General features: G+C 43.2%; 1 protein-coding gene and 1 non-coding gene across 2 annotated transcripts; both read left to right on the top strand.

Annotated features, from left to right (window-relative positions):
• The first annotated feature begins 12,503 nt into the window (after window positions 1–12,503).
• Window positions 12,504–12,576, top strand: LOC118895039. Its single transcript, XR_005019817.1, has one exon. It is a non-coding gene; the product is annotated as a small nucleolar RNA SNORD36 (small nucleolar RNA).
• On the top strand, window positions 12,533–13,013 carry LOC118894996 (60S ribosomal protein L7a-like). The gene has a single exon (XM_036851849.1). It carries the CDS (start codon window positions 12,680–12,682, stop codon window positions 12,950–12,952), a length of 273 nt encoding a protein of 90 aa, XP_036707744.1. The 5' UTR covers window positions 12,533–12,679; the 3' UTR covers window positions 12,953–13,013.
• Window positions 13,014–15,979: the final 2,966 nt, after the last annotated feature.

Genomic DNA, 15,979 nt, shown 5'->3' with positions numbered 1-15,979 from the left:
AGTGTATATTACTAGGTGAAAGAAGCCAATCTGAAAAGGCTACTTACTGCATGATTCCAGCTACATGCCGTTCTGGAAAAGGCAAAACTGTGGTGGCAGATAAAGATCAGTGGTCACCAGGGATTAAGGAGGAAGGGAAGGATGAATACGGAAACACTGAGGGTTTTTTGGGCAGTGAAACTACTCTGTATGGAATTATAATGATGGATACATGTCATTACATATTTGTCCAAACCCGTAGAATGTTCGACACCAAGAGTGAGTCCATACGGTAGACTATGGACTTTTGATGTCAGTGTAGGTTCACTCTTGGTAAGAAAACTCTACCATCTGGTGAGTGATGTGGATAATGAGGGAGTCTGTGCATGTGTGGTGGCAGACGGTGTATGAGAAACCTCTGTACCTTCCTCTCAATTTTGTCGTAAACATAAAACTGCTCTAAAAAAAGTATTGAAAAATAATACATATATACACTTTGAATATTTATTATTTTTGACTTTATTTTTATATATTTCATATATTTATATATATTTTTATACACATATATACATATACACTCTACATATACATATACTCTCTCTCTATATAGAGAGAGAGAATACTACTGCTCTGGTCAAATTTGCAGGTTTTTGTCATATTCCCTTGGTTTTGACAAAATGAGATGAATCATGTGTTTATTTAATATTATTCCAGGCTCAACTTTGTCTTGAGCATTTTGGTGATAGGGAAGCAATATGATAGAGTGTAAAAGTATAGGGTTGGAGCCACACACAGACTTGGGTTCAAATCTCAGATCTTTTGGTTATGACACTGGGGGGGCAAGTTACTTAAAGTCTGAAGGCTGGTGCCAGGGCCAACCTAATGGGGTCACCCTGCTGATGAAGTAAGATGCCTTGTGAAAGGTAATTGGGCTGGCGACTTTGAACAAGAGGTTTAGTCTCCTTGATTTTCAGCTTCCTTCTTTTGAAAAAGAGAGATAATAAAGCTCGCCTGGCATTAGACTGGGATTGCAAACAGTGAGCTGAATGCACCCAGTTCAAGGTGCAAAGTGGGACTCTGCAGAGGGTAGCTAGCTGGTTTTCACTTGGTCAAGTGTGATGTGCCCTCCACCATCCAGGAGCTGGTAATATGATGGGGGAAATAGGCAACACCTGTACCTAACGAAGGTCCAAATCGGGACACAATATATGATTAGTTCCTAGGGGCACAGACACATTCTAGGTTTAACTCAGCCTCGAGAAAATGAAATTCAGAAAGCGCAGAAGTGGTAAGGGAAGGGAAAACCCAAGCCTAACAGGCCTTGAAGGGTCTCAAAGGATGGATAATGAGACTCTGATAGGAAAAGGAAAGAAATGAGGGCTTTTAGGGAAGAGACCTTGCAGGCAAAGGCAACAAGGTGGGATGAATCCAGAAGCAACAGAGCAGGGGGCCTGAGTGGGCAGGGACAGAGCATGGGTAACTGAGGTCAGGTGATGGAGAAACTTGACGATAAGCAGGTCCTGGTACAGGTAACTGCAGGACACCACAGTAGATGCTTACGACTACTGAGTTCCATGGAACTAGTTAAGACTGCTACTAATTGCAAACATCCCCAGCTCCCAAGGGCACCTGGTGTTCTCTTGGTGCCAAATTGATTCTGTCTCCTCTTCTCTGAATTTGGGAGACTTGTGGTTTCTTTCCACACCAGCCTGTTCAGTACGTAGTCAATTTATAGTTTACAGGGATTTCTCCCACACCCATATATGCTTTCCACTGAAGTACTTTTTCCTAGACCCACCCAAATTCCAGAGCATGGTTCAATGGTATGCCAAGTTCATAGTCTTTCTCTCTGTCACTCTTCTCTCCTTATAAGACCTAGGAGAAAGTTATCTTTTAATGCTTCTATGTATTTTTAACAGAAAAGAATGAAGGACCAAAAAAAAAAAAAAATTACAAGGGTAATTTCTGATTCAATTTGCATTGAGAACTACAGTCATTTCTAGAGGGAAACCCAGTAAGCTAGTCCTGCCAAAACTAAACTCTCCTTCATCAAAGTTTGAGTAGCTACAGGGGTATAATCCCTTTGAAAAATTAAAAATATTTAAAAAGCTGCTTGCAGATTTTGTAAGGGTGGTAACCTAGACTCTGGAATTGTGAGTTTCTTTATAAAGTAATTTCTAAAAAGCAGAATTGTATAAAAAGGGAATTAGGTCCTCAGGGAAGAAAGGAGTGTTGCTTTGGGTCATATTGAGAATGTTTGTTCCCTGCTGATTCATAGAACTAGGAGGGACTTCCCCACACTTTTACAAAAATCTGCTCATCGAGCACTCCTGTTTTATTCTTGCGGGTAGGAATTTCTTCAAGTTTTCAGATGAGAATCTAAGAAGTTAGATAACTTTCGGAGGATCACACAGCACAGAAGTGAAGACTCCAATCCAGGGATTCCACTCCCAGGTTTAACTTTTTTCTTTCACCAGCTGCCTTAAAGAAAAGCCTTGCATTGCCCTTGGGAGTGGGGGTGATGGTGAGGAATCAGTGGGGGAGGGTGGCAACCAGGAGTGGGGAGAGAAAGAACCAGCCTCTGTTGATTGCTTCCCATACACTCTACAGTACACACTGAGGCTCTGATGGTCAGTGCATCTCACCCAAGGGAGTCTGAACACCTGAAATTCACATCCAGGAATGTCAGCTCCCAAGTCCAAAGTCTTTTCCTGAGACCAACCTGCCCCTCTTCACAGATGGCCCTCTGTTTGTCAAGTTTCCACCGTTATCTACCTTGAGGCTTTTCTCATTCCTCTCCCAACTTTTTTTCTCTAGGGCTTCAGGAACTCTTACCAAACATATTCTGGAAAAAAAGAAATCGACATTTTCTTACTCTCCTTCCCCACATTGTATGATTTTTATGTCCTCTTTTACATCTTCATGTTTATCCTTTTGCTGTTCATTGTAATTATCAACTATACTTCAATAATAAGCTGAAAAAAAGAACTCATCAGATATTCATATTCTCTTATACAGAAGTTTCCAAAAGACGACTCATTTGACTTTTGCTAAGAAATTAAGACTGTGACTTTTTTTAAAATCCACCTACATATTTTTCAAAACTACTATAATATAGCATTTTAGGTTTTGCTGAAGTTTTGCTTAATCCCATTACAACACCGAAAAAGTAGAAGATAGTCCCAGCAAAACAAACTTGAAACTGTAGATTCAAAGCCAACAACGAATTGTTCTGAAGGAACTGGCCCAGCCTGCTCTCTCTCTCCATCGTTAAGACTATCTGTCAGATCCTGTCTGTGTTCAAAAGGTCTCCGATCTTATAAAAGAATAAACTTGAAAAGTCTTGCTTTAATCATGTCAGTAACTAGAAAATTTGGACGCTGCATTATCTTTCCCTTTTTATTGGAAACACATTCAAGAATGGGCTTGTGGACTTCCCTGGTGGTGCAGTGGTTAAGAATCTGCCTGCCAATGCACGGGACATGGGTACGAGCCCTGGTCCGGGAAGACCCCACATACTGCGGAGCAACTAAGCCCGTGCGCCACAACTAGTGAGCCTGTGCTCTAGAGCCCATGAGCCATAACTACTGAGCCTGTGTGCCACAGTTACTGCAGCTCGTGTGTCTAGAGTCCATCCATGCTCCGCAACAAGAGAAGCCACCGCATTGAGAAGCCTGTGCACCGCAATGAAGAGTAGCCCCTGCTCGCCGCAACTAGAGAAAGCCCGCATGCAGCAACAAAGACCAAATGCAGCCAAAAATAAATAAATAAATTTATTAAAAAAAAAAAAAAAAGAATGGGCTTGTAGTTTATCTAGAGTGTCTCAGAAAACTAAAGCACATAACTTGCAAAGACCAGATATTCATCCAGTTCCCAGGGGCCTGAGTTGCTGGAATCTTCCTTTGGGAATACATGTAACCACCCTCCGAGCTAAGCACAGACTATTAAAATCATGATAGATGTTAATCTATGGAATAACTTGACTGACTTTAAAGAGGAAAGGGAGCAGATTAATCATACTTAAAACAGGCAATAGAGGAAAAGAAACTCATGCCACTAACACGATTCGAATTAGCCATCCTCCCGGCCTCTGAGACTCTGATTGGCCAGCCAAACGATAATCTCTCAATTCCTCTGACTTTTTACCTGGAGAGTAAATTGGGACGGGGCTACCAAGCCCTCCTCCAACATCTTTTCTTGCTGGCACCTTTAGACTCTCTGCTGCTTCTCTTCTTCAGCTTCCAAACATGCTTCTCAGTTCTCTGATGTGTGAGTCAGGGCAGGTATTAGTAGCAGTGTCTTCAGAAAGTTCCTTCTGCCTTTTGCTACTGGGTCAGAAGACTCTTTGGTTATCCATCTGTTTCCCTGATTATCCATGCTCTTTCTGCCTGGTGGACTTTCCCTCTTCCTTCTCCCACCCCCAGTTATATCCCCCAGGGTCTTTTAACCATCCCCTTTTATTTCTCTTTATTCTCTCTCAGCATCCTCTACCTTACTCCCTCGACCAGTCCTGGCCCCATTTCTTTACCTGTGGCCCCTCTTAGATTCAATCTGTGTTTCCAGTGTCCCCTGGTTCACCTCCCATAGAGAACTGCTCAGAACTGACTCGTCCAAAACACAACTCACATTGTTCTCCCTACATCCAGCTACTTCTCCTGATGTTTGCTTCCAAACAATGGTGCCCTCATTCTCCCACCTGTGTGTCCTGACACTCCCTCACTCCTGCCCAACTAGAGCGAGCCCAGAGGTCCTACCTTCTTCGTGCATCTCGTGTGTGTGTCTCTCTTTCCCTCCCTGCTGCCCCTGCTCTGCTCCAACTCCCCAGTCCCTTTGCCCAGCCTCTCGAAATACCCTTCTGACAAGTCACATGGTCTTCACTACTGGGCTGATATTCAAAAATGCAGCTCAAGCAAAACCTTCAGTGACTCCTCATTGCTTATCAAACCCCAAACAGCCTTTCCCAACGAGCCTACCCTTAAGGCTCATCTCCCAGAGAGCAAAACTTCAGGGTGTGGCCTCTAGAGACCAATGGCCTCACTTCAAAGCCCAGGATCACACCGTCTGAAACCTGTGACTGTAAGCAAGTTACTGAACCTCTGCTCTCTGCTTTCCTCATCTCTAAAACAAGGTTAATAAGAAAGCCTCCCAGATAGGCAGTGGTTGTGAGGATTAAGACACAGCTGGAATGATCTGGCCTTTGGGGGGCACTCAGCAGTGTCCACCATCATCAGCATCATCTAGATTCTTGTCATCACTCCCTGACTCCTTCTCTGCAGCACACTTAACCCTCTGCTCACTGCAAGCCTCCCTGCCCTTTCCTTCAGGTGTACCTTTGTGCCTGCCGTTCTCCTGACCTCTGATGGCTTCTCCCCATCCTGATTTTCGAAGTCTTATTCATTCTCCAAGGTTCTCTCCAAGACCTTTCCCAACTGTCCCAAACAGATCGGATCTTTCCCTCTTTGCCTCTCCTCAGACTTTTGTTAAGGTCTCATGTAATGCTCATCATATTCTGCCGGGCACCACAGCCGTTGATGTGTTTTGAGTATTTCTTACTATTTTTCCACCTGTATCCCCATCCACACCTCCTCCCAACGGTGGGATGGAGGTTCCTTGAGATTAAAGACTAAGTCTTCTCCTCCTGCATCTTCTGAAACACAGCCTTCCAGCCTCTTGCAGAGCAAGCTGTCGGCACATGTGTACCAGGTAGAGAGAACTGAGGGTCAGAGGCTAACCAGCCAAATTCCTGACGGGAGTTGATTAAGAAACTCATTAAATATACATTTTGACCAATATAGCACTAGGAAGTCACAAACCGTTTCTTTGGATATTGAATATGAAACAAAGTGCTATGCAAAAAAGGCTAGTTAAGAGACCATTCCCGGGATATTGGACTAGACAAGTTAAAATCCACAATTGTAAAATGTCTGTTTAACTATACAACCCTCGTGCAGCCTCAGACTCTGAAACACCATGTACTGGTATCCACTACTCCTAGTCGGCATGAAATGCATTTGATTATAATCACAGAAAAGTGGCTCTTATAAGTTTTAGTCCTATAATATTTCATCTTTAAAATGGGCAAATCTTAGAAAATTCTCTTCATCTTAAAATTTAAAACACATTGTGAGCCAAATACCCTCATTGCCGCAGGTATGCTAACACAGACTGTATCTAAACATAGCATTTGAGGGAGACTGAAATGATGTGAATTCCCTTGTCTCCTGGATAGGTCACGCCATGGATCAAATCACTCTTTCCTCCTCAAGACTGCAGTGAACTCTTTCATTCCTTTCTTTCCTTTATTTTCTTCTCCAGGATCAAACATTCAGGCCACACCAAACCCTGCTGGCTCTGCATTCACTTTTTCTGTTTTATTTCCATTTCCCTCTTTCCAAAATACTCTGCGTGTTTCCTATTTTCCCTCCGTGGGGTTCACACAACTACTACATTGTAGGTACTTGGTGGCCTGTTTCTTCTCACTCATACAAATATGTCTCCCTCCTTAAGAGCCCCCTTTAAGTGATTCTAACAGCCAATCTATCACTTTGTAATGGTCATCAAGGGAGAAAATGCACTAGTCAGGAGTTTTCAGATACATGTATTTTCAAAACACTTCACATACAAAGTCCTATGCTCTATGTTTGCAGGATGGGATGGATGTAGGTCATGGTTCAACTTAAGATGTAATTACAGCAGAAATTTTGCCTCAGTGTCAATGCATGTTGATTCAACAAGCATTGCCTAAGGAATTATTTGGGCCAAGCTCTGGGAGCACAGAGGAAGAATCAGGTAAAATCTCCATTGACATTGAGCTTACAACCCAGTAGGGGAGAGAGACAAGTAGACAGGCGATTGCAAAGTAGGACCAAGTGGGATGAACCAGCTACATCCTGATGGAGAAAGTTTATAACCTCACTTACAGACAATTAAATTATAGAAATAGTGAGAAAAAGAAAAAAAGAAAAAGATCTCGAGAGGCAGAATTAGCATTGTCTTTTAAAAGAATTATAAAATATGGTGCACATAAAACTAGATTCAAGGAGTGCCTAATTGATTTCCAGGGTCAAATATGCAGCATATTTTAAAACATACATTGAATTCTAAAGTCACAAACAAGATTCCACTGCTGTGGGTCAGGGTACATTAATTTGTGGTTTTTAAAAATAGATTAAAACTCATATAAGTAAATGATTTCATCAAATTACTTCTTTGAGGCTTACTCTTACTTTTCTTTTCCATCTACTTTTAATTAGTATTGTATTTGTGTGAGGGTATGTGGATGGGTCTTTGTAAATTCACTTGAATCCTTTTGGGAATAAGATGTACATAAAGAAACAAAGAGGCAAAAAGGAAATAAATTATTTGCAGCTGACTGTGGGTGGCCACTTTGCAACCCCAAAGGCTGGCCAGTCACCTATAGGTCCCAAAAGTACAACTCACAGCCAAGTGGAGTATAAAACTCGTAACATGTTCTTTTCTTGGAGTATGTGAAAACTTTCCAATCAGAGCCTGCAAAAGTGTCCTCCGTGGGGTTGCATGAAGTATTAGTCAGAGGAGTGAATAATAGTTACAAGGAGGTGGAAGGAGGCGGCAGACAGTTTTGTAGTCCAGCATGGTTTAAACAACTTGGGATTCAAAGTTAAAGGATGTCTTTGCTGCTGGATTTCTTAGACTTTTTAATATGGTAATGATAACTGGGACATTCCAAGAGGGAATTCTAGACTATGACAGATTTCCCAAACCTATCAGAGTATAGACCTTCTTATTTCCTGTAGGGCAAGAATTACACAGAACTCTCCTCAGGACCACTTGCTGGCCAGCAGAGCTTCCCAGGAGAGATGCTGCTTTACTGTCAAACTTGATTGTGTTTTGGGATGTTCCCTTCAGCCTTCTGGCTAGGGGATTGCTCCTGCCCCTGGACCCCTAAGACAAGAAGTAGAGGGCCAGCTTCCAAGGGGTCTTCCCCCAGTTCCCCAGAGATTGAGTCACGAAGGCACTGGAGTGGAGCCCTCAGTCCCCTCACCTCCCCAGGCCAGTAGGGATCAGGTGGGTTGTGGTGCTAAGAGGTGAAACCCTGAGTGTTCCTTGATCAGCTTATCATGACATCCGTGTGGACAATAATTGAGTCACGTGAATATGATACCCACCTCCTTTGTTAAAGGGTGATGCTAAGATCATTGTCACCATGGCAACACTGTTTAGAGGGCAATTTTTTGTACACTTAATCTTTACTATGGACCTTAAGTGTAAATTACAGATTTGAAATTTACTAAGCAAGACAAGATGTTGAAAATAACGCAGCATTGTATTGTGACATTGTTGGCGTTGGAATATTTCCTCTATACCTACACAGTTAGTGTCATTATTAACGTTACGGCTAAATACACATCCACGCTGCCTTTGTTAGTTGCATATATATGTCTGCATGTGATGTAGCTCACTATTGGTTTATACAAAAATTCTTTCCATGGACTTTTGAAAATAGGACGAGGACAGGGCAGGTTCTCGTTCCTTAGTATTTACAGAATTCTTGATAAAGGAGCCAGGCGCTCCTGGGCTCATATGTAATATTTTTAACTTGTAGCAGGTATGTGGGGATAGGATTGGTAGGAAAAGTAGAGATGATGTCAAATTTCATGATATTTCAAAGCAAATGATAAGCTTCTCAAATGTATTCTTGGAAGGTAGGGCTAGACAAAGGGGTAACTCAGGAAGTAAGAAAGCCAGATTCATTCGGGGAGCCAACCTTGCATTCTTTGGCAGGAGACTAGGATGAGCAAGATACCAATCTGCAATATTTGAAGACGTAAATATCACTGAGTGAGAGCATTATTTGGCCTGGTAGGCATGAGTTTAGCCAGCATTCATACTGAGAAATGACACTGATAACTGCGATTGGAACTGGAAACAGCACTCATAGAAATAGAAGAGGCTATCCCTTGCCAGACACATAGATATTTCGCTGGGCAAGGCCTCAAGCCTATTAAAAGAGAAGTGTGCTCTTGATGCCTTTAATATCTTTCTAGGTTCTAGGCCCACGACTAGCGCGAAGTTCTTCGCTTTTTAACTTGAGGACTTTTCAAATTGAAAAAGTGTACCATGAATTTCAGTTCCCACATACTCTGCTGTAGGAGTTCTGATAGCATCTTACCATTAGCATCTTGCCACTGGGTAGTTATGACCTAACGTTTTGACCACAGTACAAGGATCTACATTTCACAGCGTTGTGCCAGTGAAATGAGAAATGTTCTAGGTATCACCCACATCAGTCTTCCATATATCACCAATCATTAGATGTGTATAAGCACAATTATTTGATATTTTCACTTATCAGTTTTCAGAGTTACTTAGAGGGCAGCCAACAGCTAAAATTTACATAAATTAATTCAACCATTCCTTCAGGAAACAAGTATTGGGCCTTTATTACGTAGGACACAGAGTGGATTTGTCATGAAGTTAATGAAATGCAAGCTTCAGGGCTCCTCCCTTGCACCAACCTTCTCCAAAGCTTTGTACCTAATTTTATAGTCATAATTTTGCATTCCTTTTCCTTAAAGAGGGCTCTTAAAATTGTATAATCTTCAAGCGCCATAAAATCTTGATCGGCCTCTGGTCCCGGCACTGGAGAAAACTCACAAGAAGTTCATAGTTATCAGTCCCACAGCAGGGCAACTTCGGCTGAAACAGGATGTGGATTGAAACCCAAACCCAAACCTGGGCCCTGAGAACTGGATCCTTTTCTGCAGTGTTCCTCCTCTGAGCCACTTCTTTTGTATTCATTCCGATGGCCCTGACAGTGACTGAGGGTTAGTGTGATTTGTAATCCCAGGGTCACAGTCAGGCCATGGATGTCATTTCCCTGAACTCGGAACCCTGAATGGGAACCTAAGCAGCCAATGCAGTCATATGGCCACAGATCAGCCCACCATGGAAGGAACTGCTTGCTTTGTTTAACGTGGATCAATACACTTCTAGATTGCTCTGAATCTGAGCTGTAGGGTCATGCGGAAGAACAAAACAAAACTGTGCTTATTCTATTGCTAATTCCTTTCAACGGCCCCTCTGGGTCCTCAGCCCCCAGGTAATACAAGCATGCTCTTCTACTTCACTGTTTCCTATGGACAGGTTCCTACGGACAAGTGTGTTTTGGTACCACAAATCAACACCTTGTCCTTCTTGTGTATCTTCTGATTCCGTGAGCCTGGTCAGGCAACCCTAGTTCATCTTCAGATCATGACTGAAATATCTGGAATTCTGTGCTATAGAATTTTAGGTGTGGGAGCGCAGACTATCCTGGAATTAGGCCAGGTGTGAATTTCTAAAGTCCAATTGGATTGCAGTGACTGTTGGCTTATGAATCCTTTCACCAGATAAGTCACGGTACCAAATGAAGGGAAGGCAGGTATACAGACCCCCTCACAAGCTCTGACCTTTGTTTATGAGAAAAGCAGAAATGTTTTTGGTTAAAAAGCCCTGGGAATACAGTGGGAATTTCTACGTGGACTCAGCTGCATTGTGAGCAGAGGTGCCCACATCACTGTCTGCATTGGCCCAAGGAGCATTTTGCAGGGAAGGCAGATTTTCAGATTCCTCTTTATTGCTTTGTCTTTTACCAGAAACGTCTATGTGCTCTTTTTTTTTTTTTTCCCCTTTTATCTTAACAAAGTAATGCTTAGCAAATGAAACTTCTTTCCCAGAATCTTTGCTTTTAGACTTTAAGTTATTTTCTCTTCTCTCAATTCTCCATTTCAAGGTGGGGAAGTGGGCTGCCCTTAGTTCCTTTAGCTGTGGGAAGGTTCGGCACTTCTGGAGCTGCTCCTTCTGGCCGCGCAGTGCTTTCTCTGTCTGTAAAACTGGCAGCAGGAGGCCACCTGAGCGGCAGCAAAGAGCCAGGTGTTTGGGATCAGATCTGCCCCCTTCCATGGCACTGCATCTTGGAGGGGCACAGAGCAAGCCCCCACACACCCGCCTTGGATCGCTTTGCTCCTCTGCTCTCCCCGTACCCAGCCCGGCCACTCCAGTTGCACCCAAGCCCCACTCCCAAGGTGCGTCTACAAGATGAAGGTGAAGGGCAGGAGAGAGGAGAATGAAGAATCACCCCTGTCTGACATGCATCTTTCACTTACCCATTAATAAGCAATACACTCTTCTTTGCAAGCATGGAAGCTAAGATTAACTCTGGCCATAGCTTTCTGACTATTTTTGGAGCAGAATTCTTTTTACTTGAAAGAAGAATTGAAACAGCACAATTGGAGACACCTGATTTACTCTGGCGTGCTTGAATGGTTGCAGGGGAGAAGACGGTAGCTGAATTCCTTACAGAGTAAAGGCTGAAGGGCATGACTAGGGAGCTTTATATGCCTTAAACAAGCCTTCCCTGGGGCTGGTCATCAGCAGCTCTAGCATGCTTACGGTTCATTCTGCGGACTCCTGTGCTGGTCCTAAGATTCTGATGCGTCCACCAGGCAAATACTCTCCACAAACATCTCTGGACTCTGAAGCAGAGTCAGGAAGGAAGTCAGTGGGCTGCCCCGTGTCTCTGACAGATGAGAGGGGGTGTGGCGGAAAAGGAGATTTCAAATGCTTGACATTTAGTGATTAAGTCCGAACATGTTTGTCTTTGATGCCTAAAGCCACACATTGGTGGCTCTTCTTGTACAAAGCACGTTGTCATTCAGGTACATAATTACACACACACACCCAAACGAGAAAGTTCAGCCCTTTTAAGATTTCCTTCCCACAAGGGCAGAGCGAGAGTAGAAAGATCCAGCAGACCTGCTTCTGTCAGCTCTCCAGGACCGCGGGCGTGGGAAGCCTGGGGTCTCGCTCTGTCTCTTTCCCCCCAAACACGGGCTGTCTGCACTGGTTCTAAGTGTCAGGAGAGGAAATTGGCGAAATAGCACTTTCCGTAAAATGACCACAACGGTTGATGGGAAGAAGGAGTGATGAGAGGGTGGGAGGAGTTTTTAAAAATGTGTTTTCCTTAAGCAACCAGAATCACCAAATTCAGCTAAGTCTATTTCTAGAAAACCCCCAAACTACTTAGGCATTTATTTAATTCAGTGAGGACCTGTCAGCCCCGTTATTTGATTAGCGTTTCTGAGATATGACTGGCGATTTGGTGAAACTCTTCTACTTTCCAGACGTTTGCAAAGACTTGTCATACGACCTCTGGGTTGCTCCCTGCCTGGCCATTTACTGTATTTATCACTAGGGAAGGAAGAAAACTGCTAAAAAAAAAAAAAAAAAAACCTGGGGAAAACAGTGCTGAGGGGAGATGTGTGTAAGGTAAGCGCTTGGTTGTCATAAAATGATGGCATTTAAAAATGCATGATAGTTGTATTTGACTCTTCTCTTTTGATTTTTAGGACAATTTTAAATTGAAAGAATTTATCACCTAAGGCTATTGTAGATCATTACATATTTGTTTTAACATTTATGAGAGAGGACAGAATGGAATAGGATCTAGGATTAGCAGCTGTGTGTGTGTGAGTGTGATTTTGAGGTTTCAAAAAAAGAACTTCTTGCAATGATGTGACACTCTCACTGAACTAAACCTTGAAGTACAAGTGCAGGAGCTTTTTAACCCTGAGCAATCGCTGCCACGTTAGCTTCTAAGTTACTGCTTCTGCTCAGAATACTCTCCAGAGCTAACGCTGTCTTCCAGCTGGTGGTCTTCCTGCCTGCCCTGTGCCGTAAGATGGGGGTCCCCTACTGCATCATCAAGGGCAAGGCCAGGCTGGGGCGTCTGGTCCACAGGAAGACCTGCACCACCGTGGCCTTCACACAAGTCAACTCGGAAGACAAAGGTGCTCTGGCTAAGCTGGTGGAAGCCATCAGGACCAATTACAACGACAGATATGATGAGATCCGCCGTCACTGGGGAGGCAACGTCCTGGGTCCCAAATCAGTGGCTCGCATCACCAAGCTGGAAAAGGCAAAGGCCAAAGAACTGGCCACCAAACTGGGCTAAGTGTACACTATTGATTTTTCTGTACATAAAAATAATAATAATTAAAAAAAACCTCCTCTTCAAAAAAAAAAAAAAAAAAAAAAAAAGAACTTCAAGAATCACTTGTAATTTTTTTTTCAAAATCCTTCCTTTAGATAAACAAACAAACAAAAAGATTAAGATATTTTCTGATAAGATGAAATAAATCTAAAGATTTGAATTGAGTAGGACTAATTTTGGTCTTTAATTTTGCCAAGTTGAACATCGCATTTGTTGTAAGTTTCCTAACCTGTGACTTAAAGAAATCATGAGGTCAAGAGACTTCTGTTGAACAGCACATTCTTATTTCCTTCAGGCAACTAAATGCGGAAGTGCAGAGAGGAGATAAAAAACTAGCTTCACAGGAACAATGTGGAAATTTCACCCATTATAACATTGATTAGCTGAGAACCGTCTAGACCCCCATGAATTATACACAGGTTATAAAACGCATTAGCCATGGGTTGTGAACCAGGTTCCTAATGTTTCCAAAGTCAGAATTGTTTACATTCCTTATACCTACCACGGAAAACTTACATTACTTTTTTCTTATAAGGATAGGTAACAGATTTTAAAATATTCCGGCGAGGTTTCGCCTTACGCCAACCTAAACTGATTTCTCCACCGACTAAGGAAAATAACTGCTGAAGAACGATGCAAAAAAACCATGTAATCACTAAAAATCAATAACAAACTTGCTCTCACAGACACTAGGAGAAAGAAACACTTGCAAACAGAGTAATTCTTCTCCCTCCATCTAGATCACTTACACCCACAGCAAACAAGACAACATCTGGATATTGTTTTACAGGCATGAATAAAGCTTTTTTTTTTTTTTTGCCCCATCATTAAGTAAAAACCCGTTTTCCACAGGCAAACAGCACTTGTAAATTCCCCCAGATAAGCCTGGAAGTCTTGAAGGATTTAAGTCAGTTTCAAAAGAATCACAACATTTTCATTACCTTTCGAAGGAAAGTTTTTCAGAAATCCCTCCAGCGAGCAGCATGGTCCAGAATTGACCTAAGCCTGTGCCTCTTACCTGCGAGAACTGGTGAATGCAGGCGCCTGGCTAGATGTGAGGTTACGAAAAGGCGAGGAGATGAGCCTTCCACGCAGGTCGCCTTGGGAAGCCTAGGTCTTCAGGTTCTCTCAGAATGAAGAAAACGCTCTCGCTGTGCACAGTCAGTCAAAAACAAGTTGGTACAAGTCGGAGTAGGATTTACCTGAAGGAACTGAAGAGAGAAAGAAAGAGATTGGGAGAGATTGGGCGGAGGGAGGGAGGAACGGGAAAGGAGGGAGGGAGGGAGGGAGGGAGGGAAGGAGAGAAAGTGAGAGAGAGAGAGAGAGGAATCTGAGAAAGGAGACCATGATGTCAGCAGTGTGTCTTAAGGGAATCTACAGACCAGCAAAATATTCTGATGGACACCCAGTTCTGAGTTCTCCAAACACCTGCATAAAAAAAAAAAAACTAATGCCCTTTTAAAGAATGCCAGTTAATCTTTAAGAAACTTTGGCCACTCTTATCACAGCCTTTTTAAAGGTCCCTTTGCGGAAATAAACTATAAATAAATAACCAGATTATACTTTCTAACAAGCTCTCCTTCACCTCCTGTTCTCTCCTCCTCTTCCCTCTCCCCACTCCAGGTGAATATTAACAAAAATCCTTCCTCCTGGGAAAATCGGGATGAACCCATATAGATAATACATATATCAAATATATGTATAAGCAAACATTGCAGAGGGACACTATGTTTTTAATTCAATCTCCTTCTGGCTGTATTGATTTGTTTCTATAGCCTTTGTTTTCCCTGATCAAAAAACATAACAAGGTGGATAGATATGGGTAAAATTGAGTTCTTCCACAGCATGGAAATTGGGAATGAGATTCCGTGTTGGAATCATCCCAGCGTTGGTCCACAGAGTCTAGCACTTTTATGTGAAATGGTCCGAATTCTGGAATGCATTTGTGTGTCCTTCCTACACCAAGCAGTTTCTTGCAGCCATCATGCCAAGGGACGCCAGTCCACAGCCCTTGCCAGTCACCAGCTGTCCTGTGGCCAGAGTAGACCCTGGTAAACCCTAAGGGAGAAGATGCCCACAGGCACTTTCCCTAATGAGATCCCCTGCACTGGTCCAGAGGCAACACCTTGGTGGGAAGCAAAGACTCTCTGTCACCATGGAGATGATGACACACTCACACAGTCCCTTACACAGACACCTGGGCAGGGCCAGGGTGCTGCAGCTGCTTCACATTGGAGGGAACAGGGAGTGAGTTGATTTGTTGGAAGAAAATGATATGTCTGCTTTCCTGAGTTTTGGGTTCCACACTCCTGTGCATCCCTTCTCCTTGACCCTGGGTTCAGCTGCAGCTGTTCTGGGGCCTTGAACTAATTGAAGGCAGGAAAGCCTGAGGAGTTATTCTGCTTTTGGGGGGGAAGGTCTGAGACCTCCCCATTTTCTCCTACTTCCTCCCTTGATCCCAAACCCAGGTATAAATCATTCCCTGCCCCTGATTCCCCAGTGAGAACATGCACCAGTCCCCATCCTTTTGTCCTTTTCTTTCCCATGAAGCAATGGTTTCCTCTTCTGCTGGGAAGAGTGCAGTGGCCCCTGAGAGAAGACCCTGGGCTCCCAGAGGCTCAGGACTTGAAGAAGCCACGTAGGTCCAGACCTCTTCAAGCTGGTGGTCTTCCTCCAGATCCATAAATCAGATAGATCTCATGCGAAGGAAGGTATTATAAAAGTCCCATATAAAACAGGTAAACACAGAGATGGAGAAAAAAAAAAAGGGGAAATGCAGCATTCAAGATCTGACCATATCCCACCCCAGATGATTTGCACAAGCTGTTCCCTCTGCCTGGAATGTTTTTCTTCAGATCTTCATTCACCTGCTCAACCCCTCATCACCATTCAGGTTTAGCCCAAGTGGTACCTCTTCATCTCCCGTGGTTCCAATCCAACTCTGTACCTCAACTTTCCCTCTCACTTTGTATGTCACTTAGCACTGTC

Source organism: Balaenoptera musculus, chromosome 4, assembly GCF_009873245.2.
Source record: "Balaenoptera musculus isolate JJ_BM4_2016_0621 chromosome 4, mBalMus1.pri.v3, whole genome shotgun sequence".
Lineage (NCBI taxonomy): Eukaryota > Metazoa > Chordata > Mammalia > Artiodactyla > Balaenopteridae > Balaenoptera > Balaenoptera musculus.
The sequence above is the reverse complement of the archived record's forward strand: the minus strand, read 5'-3'. Positions and strand labels throughout refer to the sequence as shown.